General features: G+C 47.2%; 1 protein-coding gene across 2 annotated transcripts in view; it reads right to left on the bottom strand.

Annotated features, from left to right (window-relative positions):
- GALNT14 (polypeptide N-acetylgalactosaminyltransferase 14) overlaps positions 1–17,725 on the bottom strand; it is a 214,770-nt gene that overhangs the window by 126,094 nt on the left and 70,951 nt on the right. For both annotated transcript variants that reach the window (XM_075925330.2, XM_006118082.5), the window contains exon 2: positions 1,914–2,083. In XM_075925330.2, the coding sequence (XP_075781445.2) occupies positions 1,914–2,083 (170 nt within the window). The remainder of the gene's footprint in view (positions 1–1,913; positions 2,084–17,725) is intronic.

Genomic DNA, 17,725 nt, shown 5'->3' with positions numbered 1-17,725 from the left:
TGGAGGGGATGGACCAAAGACAGTGACCAAGCCATTTGTCTTGTGCCATCCCTCTCCAGCCTTCCACAGACCTTGGGCAGGGACACCACTCCTACCCCCTGGCTAATACCACTCCATGGGCCCAACCTCCATGACTTGATCTCACTTCCCTTTAAACTCTGTTCCAGTTCTAGCCTTCACAGCCTCCTGCAGCAAGGAGTTCCACAGGTTGACTCTTTGCTTTGTGAAGAACAACTTTCTGTTACTAGTTTGAAGCCTGCTACCCATTCCTTTCCTTTAGTGTCCTCTAGTCCTTCTTTATGGGAACTAATGAAGAACTTTTCTGTATGCACCGTCTCCACCCAACTCCTGCTTTTAGAGACCTCTATCCTGTCCCCCCTCCGTCTCCTCTTTTCTAAGCTGAAGAGTCCCAGTCTCTTTAGCCTCTCTTCATATGTTCCTGTTCCTAACCCCTGATCATTTTAGTTGCCCTCCCCTCTCCTAGCCTCTCTCTTCCCCTCTCCCACCTCCTTTCCCCAGTCCCCCCCAGTTTTGTTCAATAAAGACAGATTCCATTTTGGAAGACACGTTATCTTTATTTTGTACATCAAGAAGAGGGGCTAGGGAAGGGTAAGTGGAAGGAGGTGAGGGAGGAATGGGGCACGAGCCCCCGATGGGGAGGACTGGGCTGGCTCTGTGGGCTTCTGGGGGTGGAAGCTCTCCTGCAGCCCCCCAATTGCTCCCTTTCCCCAGATGGCAGCCTGCGGCAAGTGCAGCCGGGCTGATGGCCGAGTGCTGTGATGTGCCCAGTGTGGGCACTCAGGGCACTCCAAGCCAGGACTGCTTTGCAAGCGGGGCACCCTGAGAACTGTCTGTCCGTGGTGGGGGTCGGGACCCTTGAAGCACAGCCCTCGGCTAGCCTGGCACAGCATCTCCACGCTCTAAGTCCTCCTCTGATGCCCTGCCGGCACTGCTTCCGGCCATCCTTAAGCCCGGTTCAGGGTCCACTTAATGTGGACATGCTAGTTCGAATTAGCAAAACGCTAATTCGACCTAGTTTTTTAGTCTGGATCCGTTAGTTCAAATTAGCTTAGTTCGAATTAACTAATTCGAACTAACTTCGTTCGAATTAACGTTGTAGTGTAGACATACCCATTCTTACTAACTCTCAGAATGTTATTGTGAGTCTCATGATACTTGTTGTTTCTTTTAAAGCTCCAGCTTCAGGAGGCATATGATTAGGAGAGAATTTCTACTTTCCCCCTTTTAAAAAGTATGTTTCTAATACTCATGGTTGTAAAGAAATGCTTGAAAGCCTGATTTGAATGCATCCTGAAGGACTAGAAGCCAGAAGGGGGCAGAGGGAAGCTCTCAAAACTTATTACTTTAAGCCACTCTCATGATTTTGTAGACAACTCAATATTTTTGGAGGTCAGTGTAAAAATAATGAAAAAGTCTTTTATTAAAATGTCAGCACAATCAGTAGAGATTTTTTGAGGATTCAAACATCCCCTTCTTATTTGAAAAAAAACTAAAACAGAATCTTTCTTTTTGTACAAGAGAAAATAGAGTAAAAACAAACTATAAATTAGAAGTAAAATTGACCTGTGTAGCTTCCCTGCCCTAGCGAAATGCAAACAATGTATCAAACAGCCCCAAAGCAGCTTCAAATAAGTGTCTAAGGTGGTATTAATAAGGTGTGTAACTAAATTATTTTTAAATCAACATGACTTATCTTTTCAGGCTCTGTTTGAAGGCAAAGATATCCCCTAGGTATGTTCCCAGTCCTACATAGCCTCACAGCTTTGGCCCATTATAATTTCCCCCGAGTGTATATTTTTAGCTTCAGTGGACACCTTTAAGGAAGGGCAATTCATGTCCCTTTTTCACTCATTCTGTTTGCTCAAAGAAGGGGATGAGAAGGATGGAAGAACCTGTAATGCCTGGTGTCGCGGATAGCACGGTCACTGGGAATCCTCTCGCTCTCACGCTGGTTAAAGGCGTAGAGGCGGTACGGGTCCTCTCCACCCTTCCATTTCCGGGCACTGAGGTACCTTCTCTCTTCAAACTGATCCCAGAGGTCATCCCAGTCGACATCTGAGCCCTGCACACACAAGAAAACATTTAACCCCATCATACGGAGGCCTGCAAGGTACAGATTTCTCTGAGTGGAAAGCAGTGACACCCAGCAAGTGATTAGTACCACAAAGGGTGCGTGCTCTCACCCCCCTCTCACAATTAGTAGCTGAAATCAATGGACCTGCACCGATTTACATCAGCAGAGATGTACAGATGAAAACTACAGGACCACGGGGGACCCTTAGCATTGCCCTTTGACAGCCAGTTCCACAGGCGAACCTCAGCATCCTCCCATGGCCATGACGCGCTTGGTTAAATTATATGGTGTGGTTTAATGACTTCTCACAACTGTCTAATATTCAAGTGGCTAGAGCACAGGGCTGGATCTGCACTTCCTTTCAGATGGCTGGGGGCATCTCTTCTGAAACACTGCCTGCTCTGCTGCCACCTTATTCTGGACAGCAGGGTTCCCACAAAGCCAGGCATTAGGGAATGCATCATCTCCATCCTTTGCTCCGTACAGAGGAGCCACAAGCCACATCGCAGAGCCCCACATTACTCCACACAAGGGACAAAGTGTCCTTTCACTAAGCAGCACACAAGGGCTCTGTGCCGGTGCCGAGGTGGCGAGCGCAAGGTGCACTTGATAAGATCACATCATTATGGCAGCACAACCTCTTTGATCTCAGCCTACGTGTAATACAGAGTGAGTCAAACGTGTACAGTAATTTCAGCACCAAAGAAAATTGTGATCTTATCGAATAATTGATCTTTTTATTTTTTTTGTTACTCCATCTCACAGCCGCTCTCCCCTGCTAATGGCACAAAATGAAGCTTTTGAAACAGGCGATTTTTATCCCATAATTGATTTTATTCACATCTGACAGCACATTCTCCATGTTAATAGGAAGGGGGAAGGGGAAAGAGATGGCCCCTGCAAATGAACAGCCTGTATCTCAGACATCAGCTTAAAAAGGAGCTGGATCGAGAGTCCCCTGGATGCTGTAAAGTCTTTGGAGTGAAATTTGAGAGAACGCAGGCCACCTCCAAAGGTCTAATCAAACTCCCATTGAAGTCAGTGGATGACTCTCCATTGCTTTCAGGGCCAGCTGGGTCAGGACTGGGCCCAAGCAATGTGCTATTCAACACAGCAAATACTGCATGCAAGATGGCAAGCAACGTGCCATTTAAGATGGCAAATAGCTGGCAGAGTGGAGTTCAGAAAAGGCCTGATGCTGCTTCACAGCCCAAATTGATTCTCACACACACACACCAAGAGCGCAATAGTTGTAACCAACAGTGGCTTTGTTGCAGCTGACCTTGTCCTCTCAACCAAGCATTCCCAATAGCCAAAACGTGCCAATATTTCTTACTATTGCTCACTATTGTTGGGCCAAATTCTGATTACAGTTACATCAGAGTAAATCGGTGACACAGAACTCAGAGCCCAGGCTGTTGAATGTAAACTCTTCTGTGCAGGGACATCAAGGCTGATTCTAACTTTACACTAGTGTAACACCATTGTGCTCCTTGGGGAATACTCTCTCTCTCATCCCCAGTGGCCAGATGAATCTTTCCTGTCACTCCAGTTGAGTCCACCTCCACCAGTGGCGTCATCCCAGAAAGAAATTTGGCCTTTGGGTTCCACCTGCTACTAAGCAGAGAAAATGTTTTTCCCTCTTGCTCCTACTGAGCCCATACAGAAAGCTGAATTCTAACCCAACCCTGATCGAAGCACATTATCAGCCTTGCTCTGATGACAGTAGCTTTATTACCTTGCTGCAAGAGGCAAGACGACCATGACTTTATTTTCATATCCTGGGGTGAGCATACAGTGGCTGAGAGCTATAAAAATCATCTGTTGACTTGCAGACGCAGCACATTCAGAGGGAATAAATATGGTGCACCACAATGTCATTTTTATAACTGCTTTTCTGCTTTTAGCCATTCTACCTGGGCTGTGCCTGGGCTGCCTCCAGGGACAATCGCTGAACAGGCCACCTTTTTGAACATCAGTCCAGCATCTCTGGGCACTAAGGGTGCGTCTACACTGCACCCAGAGCTCAAAATAAGCTACACAACTTGAGCTACTGAAATTGGGTAGCTTATTTCAAGTTAATTTCAAAATAGTTTATTTTGAAATTTGGCGCTGTCTACACAGCACTTATTTCAAAATAAATCGCTATTCTGAAACGTCCCTTGCTCCTCATGAAAGAGGTTTGCAGGGACATCAGAATAGTGCACCCGTGATATTTTGAAATAACGGGCACGCTCAAAAGATTCGGAATAGCTATTTCGGGATACCCTGAAATAGCACTGCAGTGTAGACGTAGCCCAAGAGTGAAGGATAGTTATTAAAATGTTATGGCCATTCCGGTCCATCAGGAGGTTTATGAGCAGAAGGCTATCCATAAAAATGTGTATGCTCTTGGTAGGAGTGCAGTATATTGTGCAATAAATATAGTTTATGTTTAAGGCATCTTGTAAAGCATGATTTACCAGGCCAGTGAAAGATCAGGAGAAATGGAGCTGATTGTGTCTCAGAACCACCTGAAACCCTAAAATTTACAAGATTTGGAGAGGATCCTGAGCTTCCAGCTCTGCTGAAAAAACTGTCAGAGGTTAAGATACCAAGCTAAAGCTCTGTTTTTGATAATAAAAAAAGTTATAAAACTCAGCATGACTAGAAATGTTTCCATTTTAAAACAGCCATGAAACAATGTCATTTAAAAAAATGTAAATTAAACGCTGTTAATTGAGCTTAGACAGGAGACAGGGAATAGAGGATAAACAGGAAGTGAAACTGACCAACCAAGTGAGAGAAGAGCAAAAATTACACTATCAGCAAAATATTACAAATTTCTTTCAGTTTTATATAGTAGAAGTAATAAAACTGAGCTGTCAATAGTGTGGGCTTAATTCTCCACTGCCCTACACCTTGTGCACTCATTTACACCACTGCTCAAGCGGGTGCAGGGCAGAACAATGGAGAATCAGACCCTGCATGGAGAGATTATCAGCACAGCATCCTTTAAAACCTTGACATATCAACCTGTCCCTGTATAATATGGCTAAGCAGCTTGGCACTTTGATTTTTAATAATTATGCTGCAAGGGAATCTGGGTAGTGGGCAAGTCTTTGCCAGCTTGAGGCTTGCCAAGTTCACATGGCATAATGGACAGATGCAGTTCCAAAACAATACAATTAGCCAACTGCTGTGACGTCAACCATATGTTCCAAGCACCTCTGTTCGTACAAGGACACCAGCCGTTTACATATGGTGGTGAGCCGCAACACTAAACTCAAAAGATCTGAACAGCCCAGTCTATGATAAGGTGCAGTGGCCAAGTTTGCTCCAGCTAGGACTGTGTGCTCAGCAAACAAGACAAGCTGCTGCAGATGACTGAATAGCCCTTTTCCATATGTAGATTCTGATCCTCAGATAGGGTATGTCTACACTACAGCACTAATTCGAACTAACTTAATTCAAATTAGTTAATTCGAACTAGTGCATCTAGACCTAAAAACTAGTTCGAATTAGCATTTTGCTAATTCGAACTAGCATGTCCACATTGAGTGGACCCTGAACCGAGGTTAAAGATGGCCGGAAGCAGTGCCGGCAGGGCATCAGATTAGGACTTAGAGCGTGGAGCTGCTGTCGCAGGCTAGCCCAGGGCTGTGCTTAAAGGGACCCAACCCCCACCCCGGACAGACAGTTCTCAGGGGTTCCCCGCTCGCTTGTCTAACTTGATGAGGGACAGCAAAGCAGTCCTGGCTTGGAGTGCCCTGAATGCCCACACTCGGCACATCACAGCACTCGGCCATGAGCCCGGCTGCACTTGCCGCAGGCTGCCATCCGGGGGGCGGGGGTCAATTGGGGGGCTGCAGGAGAGCTTCCACCCTGAGGAGCCCACAGAGCCAGCCCAGTCCTCCCCATCGGGGACTCGTACCCCATTCCTCCCTCACCTCCTTCCACTTACCCCTCCCTAGCCCCCCTTCCTGATGTACAAAATAAAGGACATGTGTGTTCAAAAACAGAAACTCTTTATTGAGCAAAACTCGGGGAGACTGGGAAAAGGAGGTGGGAGAGGGAAAGAGAGAGGGTGGGAGAGGGGAGGGCAACTAAAATGATCAGGGCTTTGGAACAGGTCCCATATGAAGAGAGGCTAAAGAGACTGGGACTTCTCAGGTTAGAAAAGAGGAGACCAAGGGGGGCATATGATACAGGTCTATAAAAGCATGAATGATATGGAGAGGGTGCATAAAGAAAAGTTCTTCATTAGTTCCCATAATAGAAGGACTAGAGGACACCAAATGAAATGAATGGGTAGCAGGCTTCAAACTAACAACAGAAAGTTCTTCTTCACAAAGCAAATAGTCAACCTGTGGGACTCCTTGCTGCAGGAGGCTGTGAAGGCTAGAACTAGAACAGAGTTTAAAGAGAAGTGAGATCAATTCATGGAGGTTGGGTCCATAGAGTGCTATTAGCCAGGGGGTAGAAATGGTGTCCCTGGCCTCTATTTGTGGAAGGCTGGAGATGGATGGCACGAGACAAATGGCTTGGTCATTGTTTCGGTCCATCCCCTCCAGGGTCCTTAGTGTTGGCTGCTGTCGGCAGACAGGCTACTGGGCTAGATGGACCTTTGGTCTGACCCAGTACGGCCATTCTAAGCTCAGGGCTCAGGGTTGGGGGTCTCACTGGACCACCCTGATTTTCATGCAAACCTGCTCCTGGGTGGCCAGGCTGGCAGCTATCCTGCCCTAGACAGCCACTTTCCTGTGCCTAGTGCGGAGGTCTTGGATGAGGTCCACGATCTCCGCACTAGACCTTGTGGGCGCCCACCTCTTGCGGACCTGGGCAGGCTCCCGGGAGCCGCCAGCCTGGTCCCGGGAAGAGGCGGAGGGCTGGGTGGCAGCGGGTGGCTGGTTCATGCCGTGCCAGGTGCAGGGTCTGCTAGCTCGGTGCTAGCAGGCTTGCACCTGGCAGAGGCATCGTAGCCAGACCGTGCCCCTTTAAGGGCTCCGGGGCCGGGAGGGGGGCAGACGATTTTCCCTGGTGGTGCCCAAAGTGGCCACCAGGGAAAGCTGGGGAGGGCTAGCATCCCACTAGTTTGAATTAAGTGGCTACACAGCCCTTAATTCAAACTACTTAATTCGAACTACGCTTAATCCTTGTAGAATGAGGTTTACCTAGTTCGAATTAAGCGCTCCGCTAGTTCGAATTAAGTTTGAACTAGCGGTTTGCCTGTGTAAAGCCTATCAAAGTTAATTTGAACTAACAGACGTTAGTTCAAATTAACTTTGTAGTGTAGACATACCCATAGAAGGCCTCCAAAGTCTAGAAGCAGAGCTCGTTTATCAGACAGGGAATGCTTCTTGTCTCCAAAACTGAATGTCACCCCAGGACATCCAGGGCACTGTGCTATTGAGAGGAGCCCTGAGAGTACTGTACTTTAAGGAAATAAAGGACAATGTGATGGGAAATATGATCAATCTACTATATATTTGAGAGAGTCTGTCTGTGAGTCTGTCTGTTTGTTCTAGAATTCCTCCTAAAAGATAAGAGCTAGGAGCACCAAATTTGGTATATAGCTTCCTCTTATAACTGAAAGCAAAGTCAGGGTTGGGTTGTGCCAGGAAAATGGGATGTGCCTGGAATGGGATTGCTTCTCCTAAAACCATACAGAAAAGAGACAGACTCACCATGCATGCGAAAAGGGCTAGATAGTGGTGCCCACCCCACCATCCGGGACTGCCCCAGCTCTGAGCCTCCCACCCCACAGGACCCTTTAAGGAGGGTGGAGGAGGCTGAAGCTCCCCCAGCCCAATTCATTCCGGGTACGTCTACACTACAGTGCTAGTTCGAACTAACTTAGTTCGAATTAGTTAATTCGAACTAAGATAGTTCGAACTAACGCGTCTAGAACTAAAAACTAGTTCGAACTAGCGTTTTGCTAGTTCGAACTAGTAAGTCCACATTGAGTGGACTCTGAACAGGGCTTAAGGATGGCCGGAAGCAGTGCCGGCAGGGCATAAAAGGAGGACTTAGAGCATGGAGATGCTGTCTCAGGCTAGCCGAGGGCTGCGCTTAAAGGGTCCCGACCCCCACCCCGGACACACAGTTCTAAGGGGTGCCCCGCTTCCAAAGAAGTTCTGGCTTGGAGTGCCCTGAGTGCCCACACTGGGCACATCACACCACTCGGCCATCAGCCCGGCTGCACTTGCCGCAGGCTGCCATCTGGGGAGAGGGAGTAATTGGGGGGCTGCAGGAGAGCTTCCACCCCCAGAAGCCCACAGAGCCAGCCCAGTCCTCCCCATCGGGGGCTCGTACCCCATTCCTCCCTCACCTCCTTCCACTTACCCTTCCCTAGCCCCTCTTCTTATTGATGTACAAAATAAAGATAACGTTTCTTCCAACATTGACTCTGTCTTTATTGAACAAAACTGGGGGACACTGGGAAAAGGAGGTGGGAGAGGGGAAGAGAAAGGCTGGGAGAGGGGAGGGCAACTAACATGATCAGGGGTTGGGAACAGGTCCCAGATGAAGAAAGGCTACAGAGACTGGGACTGTTCAGCTTAGAAAAGAGGAGACGGAGGGGGGACAGGATAGAGGTCTCTAAAAGCAGGGGTTGGGTGGAGAGGGTGCATTCAGAAAAGTTCTTCCTGAGTTCCCATAAAGAAGGACTAGAGGACACCAAAGGAAAGGAATGGGTAGCAGGCTTGAAACTAGTAAGAGAAAGTTGTTCGTCTTGACAAAGCAAATAGTTAACCTGTGGAACTCCTTGCTGCAGGAGGCTGTGAAGGCTACAACTAGAACAGAGTTTAAAGGGAAGTGAGATAAAGTGATGGAGGTTGGGTCCATGGAGTCCTATTAGCCAGAGGGTAGGAGTGGTGTCCCTGCCCAAAGTTTGTGGAAGGCTGGAGAGGGATGGCACGAGACAAATGGCTTGGTCATTGTCTTCGGTCCATCCCCTCCAGGGTCCCTAGGGTTGGCCGCTGTTGGCAGACAGGCTACTGGGCTAGATGGACCTTTGGTCTGACCCAGTACGGCCATTGTAAGCTCAGGGCTCAGTGTCGGGGGTCTCAGTGGACTCCCTTGATTTTCATGCACACCTGGTCCTGGGTGGCCAGGCTGGCAGCTCTCCTGCCCTAGACGGCCACTTTCCTGTGCCTAGTGCGGAGATTGTGGACGAGGTCCACGATGTCCGCACTAGCCCAGGAAGGTGCCCGCCTCTTGCAGTCCAGGGGAAGCTCCCGGGAGCCGCCAGCCTGGTCCCGGCAAGAGGGGGTGGGCTGGGGGGCATCGGGTGGGTGGCTCTGTGCCGTGCCAGGTGCAGGGTCTGCTAGCTGGGTGCTGGCAGGCTTGCACCTGGCACGGGCACCGTAGCCAGCCCGTGCCCCTTTAAGGGGTCCGGGGCCGGGAGGGGGGCATAGAGTTTCCCTGGTGTTGGCCAGAGTGGCCACCAGGGAAACCTGGGGAGGGCTAGCCTCCCACTAGTTCGAACTAAAGGGCTACACAGCCCTTAGTTCGAACTAGCTAGTTCGAACTAGGCGTTAGTCCTCGTAAAATGAGGTTTACCTAGTTCGAACTAAGCGCTCCGCTAGTTCGATTCAAATTCGAACTAGCGGAGCGCTAGTGTAGCACCTATTAAAGTTAGTTCGAACTAACGTCCGTTAGTTCGAACTAACTTTGTAGTGTAGACATACCCTCCGGGACATTGCTGGCTATTCCCCTTTGTCAGGGAACGAGGGGAAAGTGCACAGTTTGCTGCATTCCTCTGGCTGGGAAGTGCAGGGGACAGACGAACCTGGACCTGCCCCAGCCAGGAGACAAGCTTCTCTCTCCCAGCTGTGCCCACTGGAGCTGCAGTGGCCATAGAGAGGCGTTTCTCACCTGGCCCCAAGCTGCTGCAGTGACAGAGGACTGGGGTAGTCCTCTCTCCCCGGGGCAGGCTCATACTGAACCCCGTGATGTTCTATTTATGGTCAGACTCATATGTCATACAGCATGTGCTTGCTCTATGGGCATTTCCTGACAATACAGTTTGGATTGGATCAAAATCATTTTTGTCCTTATTGAATGCAAGTCACAGGTTATTAGACACTTAATAAAGGTGGTGTCATGAGGATTCTAGTCCCTTTGGAGAAGGGAGTGCCGGGGTTATGTGCTCATTCAGATTCTGGGATCTGGAGCAGGACCTAACCCCATCCAGGATTTCAAGAGCACAAGCAAAAGAACAAAGGCCAGGACATAAAAGAAGGGGAGGAAATAGGCAGCAAGTCCCAGAGAAGCCACCAGACTCTCTTCCTTCAGAGGGACCCTGTCAAGTCACAGTCCAGCTCAGCATTAGGCTGTTTGACCACTAGAAAGAGCATAGTCCAGCCCATTTTCACTTCCAGAAGCTCAGACACAGTAGGGATGTGAACGACTAGTCACTTCCCCCTCTTCTATCAGAAAGAGGCAGCAAAGGGGAAGGTGGGAGGAGGACAGGAGAGGGTGCTTCAAAGCAGCAGCACCTCGGAGCCCAGAGCTCTATGTGGCACTCCACTTTGAAAAGCTGCGGAGAGCACGGGGCCAGCGGGGAACTGCTTGAGTCCCGCCACGGGCCCCGTGCTCCCCACAGCGCTTTCGCCTTTGAAGTGCAGCAACAGCCACTACTGCTGCTGCACTTCAAAAGTAGAGGAGCCCTTATCAACAAATCGAACAGTCGGTGCAAATTGTATCGACTATTTATTAGCAAATTAAGCTAAATTTAACATCCCTAAGACACAGGCCAGGCAGCAGGCTCTGCCTTTTGTCTGGCTTCTCTTTGGAAACTGCGGAGACAAACATCCTGTCAATCAATATCTTCCTCCTCTGTCCCCTCCATCCCCGTGCTGCCCACCTGCCCCGGAGCTGACTTGCTCCCCTTTGTTACTCTTCTTCCATTCCTAGCTTACCTTGAAGGTACAGCAGTGCTGAGCCACCTATGAGCCAAGAGTAACTCTTTAGCCCCTTTCTGAATGGTGTGGGGCGTCCACATCCTGCCGCACATGTAACACCCCAGAGCTAAGACATCAGATGCAGAGTTTACCCGTGTCCAGGTCAAATTCCTATTGGACCATTACACACTCTTTACTATAGCTAAATCCCTCCTTGAGGTTTCATTAGGAAGCGGTATTCTTCATCCTCAGCCTCTCTTAAATGCCCTGTGAGGCTGCATGAAATCGGAGGAGAATTTTCAGGCCTACACTGACTGCAGACAGTTTGTCGGCACTGTATACCACGAAGGATGCATTGTATAGGAAGTGTTCAGACTATCGAAGTGCTCTAATGACAGAAGGTTTCTCCAACTTGCGGTAGATGATTTACTTGTTTCTGGACCACTGACAGGGGAAAGGAAAAAATCAGGCAGGACTGGGACAGGAAACCCCCGTCATACATGCAGGGACAGCACATCAATTCTAGATTATTGGATAAGAACTTCATTATATTTCCACCATGTATTATCACCTCTTCCTCACACTGGAATTCTATCTTGGGAGTTATTTAACTGATGTGCGGAAATCTAAATTTAATTTATTATGATCTAACTCACTTTAGGAGCCAAATTACCCTGCACTAGAGAAAGATCAAGTCAATATTCCACTTGCCTTTCTATTTATCTTCTGCTGGGTTCCTTCTCTGTAAGTCTCATTCATTTTCTCTCATGTACTGGTAATAAATTTTATTTTTTCCCCCCTCAGAATTAGGTAGTTTCTCTTTCAATGCTGCAGTCTAATGTTTGGTTTTAATTATAGGAAACAGTCACTTCTTTTGGCAAAAGAGTTTGAGAGATTGGATAAGTCTGCAGCAGAGGGAGAAAAAAGTGTACCCATTTTGTGGTTTTAGAAAAGGGGGAGGTGCATTCCTATTACTCTAATGAAATAAGTGCGCCTCTCTTGCCCTCTCAATAGTATCAGACAAACCACTCTGTTAGGAAACTTGCCTGTTAAGATTCACTTGCAGCAGTTAATCAGCCTCCCTAGCTGTGAAAAGCAAGACCTAGTTTAGTGATGGGTGAATGGCTCACAGAGTTTGAGATCAGTTGAGAGGAGCTGCATCTAAATCTTTCAGGACACTACAAACAGGTATTAATATTAGCCTCGATATAGCATGGAATAAGCACAGTCATGAGATCTCTAGTATTTCCCGCCACCAAGAGCCTGGAACCCAGCTCAGTAAGCAAACACTTGTCCCTGGTAACTGACACCTTAGCTTTAGAATCTGTTTGGGTTTTTAAGGAAGCCTCCAGCCTCTAGGATTGTGGGGAAAGCGATTGAAATGGGATCAAGTTGTGAATAGATGCCAGTTATTACCAAGCAGCAATGGAATGTTAATTCTGAAACTTAATGATGACAATTTAGATTTTTCAGTACAGGTGACTATTTCACAGCTATTCAAAGAAAGAACAATCATGATCATGTCAAGCTTGAGCCAAAAACTGCTACTGAAGACAAACTTAAAAAACAACAAATGGTCTGGTAGCACTTTATAGACTAACAAAACATGTAGATGGTATCATGAGCTTTCGTGTGCACAGCCCACTTCTTCAGATGACCAGAGGTGGGGTTGTTTTTTTTCCAAAGTCTTTCAATTGACTGCAGTGAGCTTTGGATTATTGTTATGAAGACTTGACCATAAGTGCCAACACTTTCAACAGTTGAAGTGGGTGAATCTTGGGCTGTGGGTGGTGTTTCCAAGGGCACTGGAACCCACACTGGTTGGGTATGCATCTTTGTCCCCCTTTAATAGCTGGGTCACATAAGAGGATAAAAGCCTAATACAATTCCCAGCTGCCAATCCATGTTCAGACCACTTGAGCAAAACTGTCAAAAGTGCCTTAGGATCCTTCAGGATTCAAGACTGTCATTTAAAATATGAGTGAGTTCTAATGCTTCACTACACTTGGACTGACAGACCTGGATCTGGAAAACTTTGAAAGAGGCTCTTTCAAGATTTTTCAACCTCAATACTTGCCTACAAGTAACTTTTCCTGTTCAGCCGGGAAGGCAAAGTTCTTTCGCTGCATTGTCAGAAATGAACATGTTTGCTGTCTAGTGGATCCCACACAAACAAAAAGCTAGTTCAAAAGTCATTTGATCGGTCCTCACCAGTGTTCCCTGTAAGCTGTGCACTTGTGCAAGCCACTCAGGAGACATTCAAATGTCACCCAGCTGATTAGCGGAGCACCCCCAGCTAGGGTTTTTGCACATTAATACATTCCTTGGTGCACATAAAAAAATTCATTCTGCACATGAATGGAAAAAATCTTCACATGGATGGAAAAGCTGAGAGGAAACATTGATCCTCACATAAAAGCATCAGAATGTGACCAGCTGACACACAGAAGCAGAACTCATCAGAAATAAACACACCTAGGAATCAACTATAAGGACATGGGACTAGGGGTGGGAGCAGGAGAAAACCTGTGTGTGCTCTAAAGAGACTTGGCCGAGTTCATCCTTGTCAGTGGAGTTATATCAGGGATGAACTGCATCTCATGAACATATTCTCCCACTCACTGACCTGCTCCTGCTTTCTCCAATTAAAACCTGAGCTGTTGTCCCAATGGGCATATTACAAGGAGAATAGAAAATGCCTGGCCTTATTTCAACTTCTGCAGGCAGGCTAGAGACAAAATTCAATTCAGTGGGAATCTATCTTATTACACCAGATATTTGACACTTTCCCAACTGAGAACACACTCTAAACAGCCTCTTCCTTCTTTACCAGCTTGCTAAGTGGCCTCCTCCAAGCCACCTGTAGGCTGTAGCCTTATTAGAGAGAGAAGGGGAGGGGGGAAGAGAAAGAGAGAAAGAAGTTCTCTCGCTTTGACAGTACATTAAAAATTGAGAGTCTAAGCACAGAGATGCACTTCCTTGTCTGCCTCTTAAATCAAGGCTCAGAAAAGAACGGGGGGAGGGTGCGTAAAGAGAGCAGGTCATTAGCAGTAAAGACTACAATTTTCCAGAGATTGTTAATGCTTTGTTTATGTGGATTTCTATGAATATGACATTTTAATGGCATAATAATTGTGTGATTACAGTGCAGCCGGGATTGCTGGAGCAGGAACAGAGAGTGAGTGGCTCAAACCGATACAGCTGTAGGTTCTTCAGTTTCCCTTGGAAAGCTCAGGCTGAAGGCAGATATCCACAGCTTTTCCATCCATGGCACATAAGTGAACCTGACACCACTCCACAGCATTCACACACTCACATCATAAGGTAGAAATTGCTTCAGAAACAGGTGCAGTAAGTGGCAGGTCGGGACCCTCTCGCTTTGTTTGCTGGAAAGGCTTAAGGAGGCACTTACAAGAGCATGTTACCTAGCATGGTGCCACATGGATAATGACCAGAGCTGGTTCAAGATGCCTCGCCCGGTGCTGGGCTTTATGCAATATGATGCTGCATGCAATGATCAATGGTGCTGCAGGAGAGTCTGATTCAAGTCACCCAACCTGCCCCTGTGTGTAGCCCATTGTGTTTCTCCATGCAGCACTGGGGGCTGAGTTGATGCACACTCCCCTGCCTGCACCTGCCAGTCCCTTGCCCAGAAAGGTGCCGAGAGCCATAATGAGCTGTGCTGGGCCATTCTGCTTGTATAATCAGCCCCAGGGCCACGAGAGCCAGTTTCCTAGAGACTAGTTCCATTCAACCAACAATCCCCTTTTGTTTGCAAGTGCAGCTCTGCCAGCCTTCACAGAAACAGGTTGGGAAAAGCATAAACAAAGCTCAGGGACTGAATCAACAGCACTCCCTGGGTTTTGCTTGGAGTTCTGCCATCCAACCTTTCTTAGCTTAACTCAGAAAAGACCATTTCGCCAAGAGGCCGTATCTACAAACTGCAACTACATTTAGGGCAACCAAAGATTTAATTAAGGAGAGAAAGGACATACATTTCACCCTAGAATACAGGCCAACTCTTGTTTTAAATAGGTCTCAAGGGACAGCCAAGCCCTTTTTAAAGGCAGGTGAAAACCACAGATCAGCGTGGGAGTGGTGACAAAACAATGCATACTTAGAGATCAACTGCAGGAGCAGTTTTGGGGGTGTTTTTCCATCACATGCCTAGGGACACTATTTGAGGAGATCCAAGGCAGGAGAACCACACCAAGTTTTGTTTACAGAGAGCTACTCCAATACCTAAGGCCAATGGGATGCATCCAACCCAGAAACAACAAAGGCAGGTGTTTTCTTATCCCAGGGTGAGTCAGACCCTAAGATCTGTCCAAACTCAGAGAGAGAAAAGGACTCTCACTACATTCCTTTTTATAGTTTCTAAAGAAGCCACAGACCTCAGCTCTGCTCTGGTTCTTTCCCCCTTGGCTGTACTTCTTGACCACGCCTGCCATGAGGGTAGACACCTGCTGTAGATTAAAGGTTTTCAATTCTCTCCCTGATAGCCATGAGGTAGGGCCTCCATTCCCTATTGCACACTCTCAGACCACCCGCCAACCCCCAGGCTATCCTGCTTTGAACCCCTAATCCTTTTGTCTTAGTCAAACAGCAGTTAGACCCATTCCCCCCAAATCAAATGGCATTACAACTTGGTGCATGGGATCACAATGTCACTCACATCCGCTCCCTCTGCTCTTCTAGCTCTACAGAGGGAGAGATGGGTCAAACCTGAATGGTGCTGCATCCCACATTAGCCACTTGTAACATTAATAGATATGCACCCTGGGTTTTTTCCCCTTCCACTGCCCTTACTGGCACATCTAACCCCCATGTTGTACTGGGGTTCTCATTGCATTTCTTCCCCATACGCTATCCCTAGGATGTACACCATCCACACAATCCACCCATTATATGTTTGCAGATCGCAGCCACAACGCAGCTTTAGATCACAGATTAGAGACAACGAGACCAAGTGGTGTTAGAAAGGCATTGAAGAGCATGGCTGGAGAGTTAGACCTGAATTCCGGCTGTAACCAGAGCTTCTGCAAGTGTGCACACCACTGCCTTCTTCAGGGTGGAATGAGACCCGCACAAAGTACATGCCATTAAGTTGTGGAATAGTAGCAGTCGTGTGAGGAGTAGACAAAGCACTAATGCTAATGGGAATTCTCTGGGAACTTGTGCAACAACAGTCTGTGTTCTAGGAAAAGAGGGTCCCGAGTTCTAACATTTAATTTAACAGCTGATGATGTTCCCTACCTGTAGGCAGCCAGGAGTTTCATACACGATGCACAATGTGCATTGCAGCAATTATAAATACCTATTCTGGGGAAAGTGTTCCGAAACATAACCCTAAAAAAGTTTCCAGTATGATGTGAATGAAATTAAGAAAGATAAAGGAACCTCTCTATTTGGCACAGCGCATTCTATTCACCAGTCTTAGACAAATGTCAACACACTGCCAGTTGCAGCATGAATGCCAGCTCTCTGCAAAATACGTTGCCTGTCACCTATAAAGAGTATTAAAATTCAGCTTCTGCTAGGAGTATCTAGGAAAGAAAACACCTTTTCTTAATTTAGAAAAAAAAACTAATTCTGAGGTAAAAGAAATGCATCACACTGTATAACTGTCTGAGCAACAGGAAAGCAGGTTCACACTCCCCAGCCTTCCCTCCCATGCCTTGTTGCCACAGAAAGAGAGACAGCCCATCCCCCATCACCTCTTGCTTTGCCTCTCACGCTGCCTTTTCCCAGGTCTCATCTGAAGATGAAGATTGCATTTACACACCCCCAAACGTTGTTCATGTCAGTGACAGGCACTGGATCAATATCCTCTATTAATCAAGAGAAAAGACACAGTAAGGATAGCTGTAGGTAGAGTTGTCCCTCTAACATAGGCGCTTGCAACCTTTCCAGCCTAGTGCACCCCATTCAAGGAGGCTGATTTGTCTTGCATATCCCCAAGTTTCACCTCTCTTAAAAACTGCTTGCCTACAGAAATCAGACAAAGATTCAGAAGCATCGCAGCACACCATGACTGAAAAAATGGCTGTCTCTGTTTTACCATATAATTATAAAATAAATCAATTGGAATATAAATGTACTTGCATTTCAGTGGCTAGTATACTCTACCTCCGTATAAACCAGTCATTGTTAGCGTGCATGGACTTCACTAGTACTTTTTATGTAGCCAGTTATAAAACTAGGCAAATATCTAGATGAGTGGATGTACCCCCTAGATGACTGCTTCATACCCCCCAAAGGAACATGTACCCCCTGGTTCAGAACCACTGATCTAACATACTTAACCTCTGAGCCACATGCATCTCCTAGGATTGAAAGGGGACACCAGTTTCCATGGCTCACACAGTGCTGGCACGGAGAGGACTCTGTAAGGTTAACTGTGTTGGCAGTTCTGACATCCGACCACCAAACACTGAACTGAGACTAGTAGGCTCGTTTCAAGTTTGACACCAGGCAGCTGTTATACAGGAACCATTTTTAGTCACCACACAGAGCACTGGGCTAATTCTCATGGTCAGCAAGACATTTTCACCCATGGTGGCAGAGAGAGTTGGCAAATTGTCCATTACAGGGTACTAGTGGTGACCACTGAGTGACATATTGCAGCACTCTTACACCCCCACACCTTTGGGTGCTGGCAGAAGAGAAAGTCTGAAGGGGTTTCATAGACAGACCCACGCAGGGAGAAGTCTGATGCCCCATCACTCTAGTATCAGAGCATTAG

The sequence above is a fragment of the Pelodiscus sinensis genome, chromosome 3, assembly GCF_052426305.1.
Source record: "Pelodiscus sinensis isolate ZL-2025 chromosome 3, ASM5242630v1, whole genome shotgun sequence".
Classification (NCBI taxonomy): Eukaryota; Metazoa; Chordata; order Testudines; family Trionychidae; genus Pelodiscus; species Pelodiscus sinensis.
The sequence above is the reverse complement of the archived record's forward strand: the minus strand, read 5'-3'. Positions and strand labels throughout refer to the sequence as shown.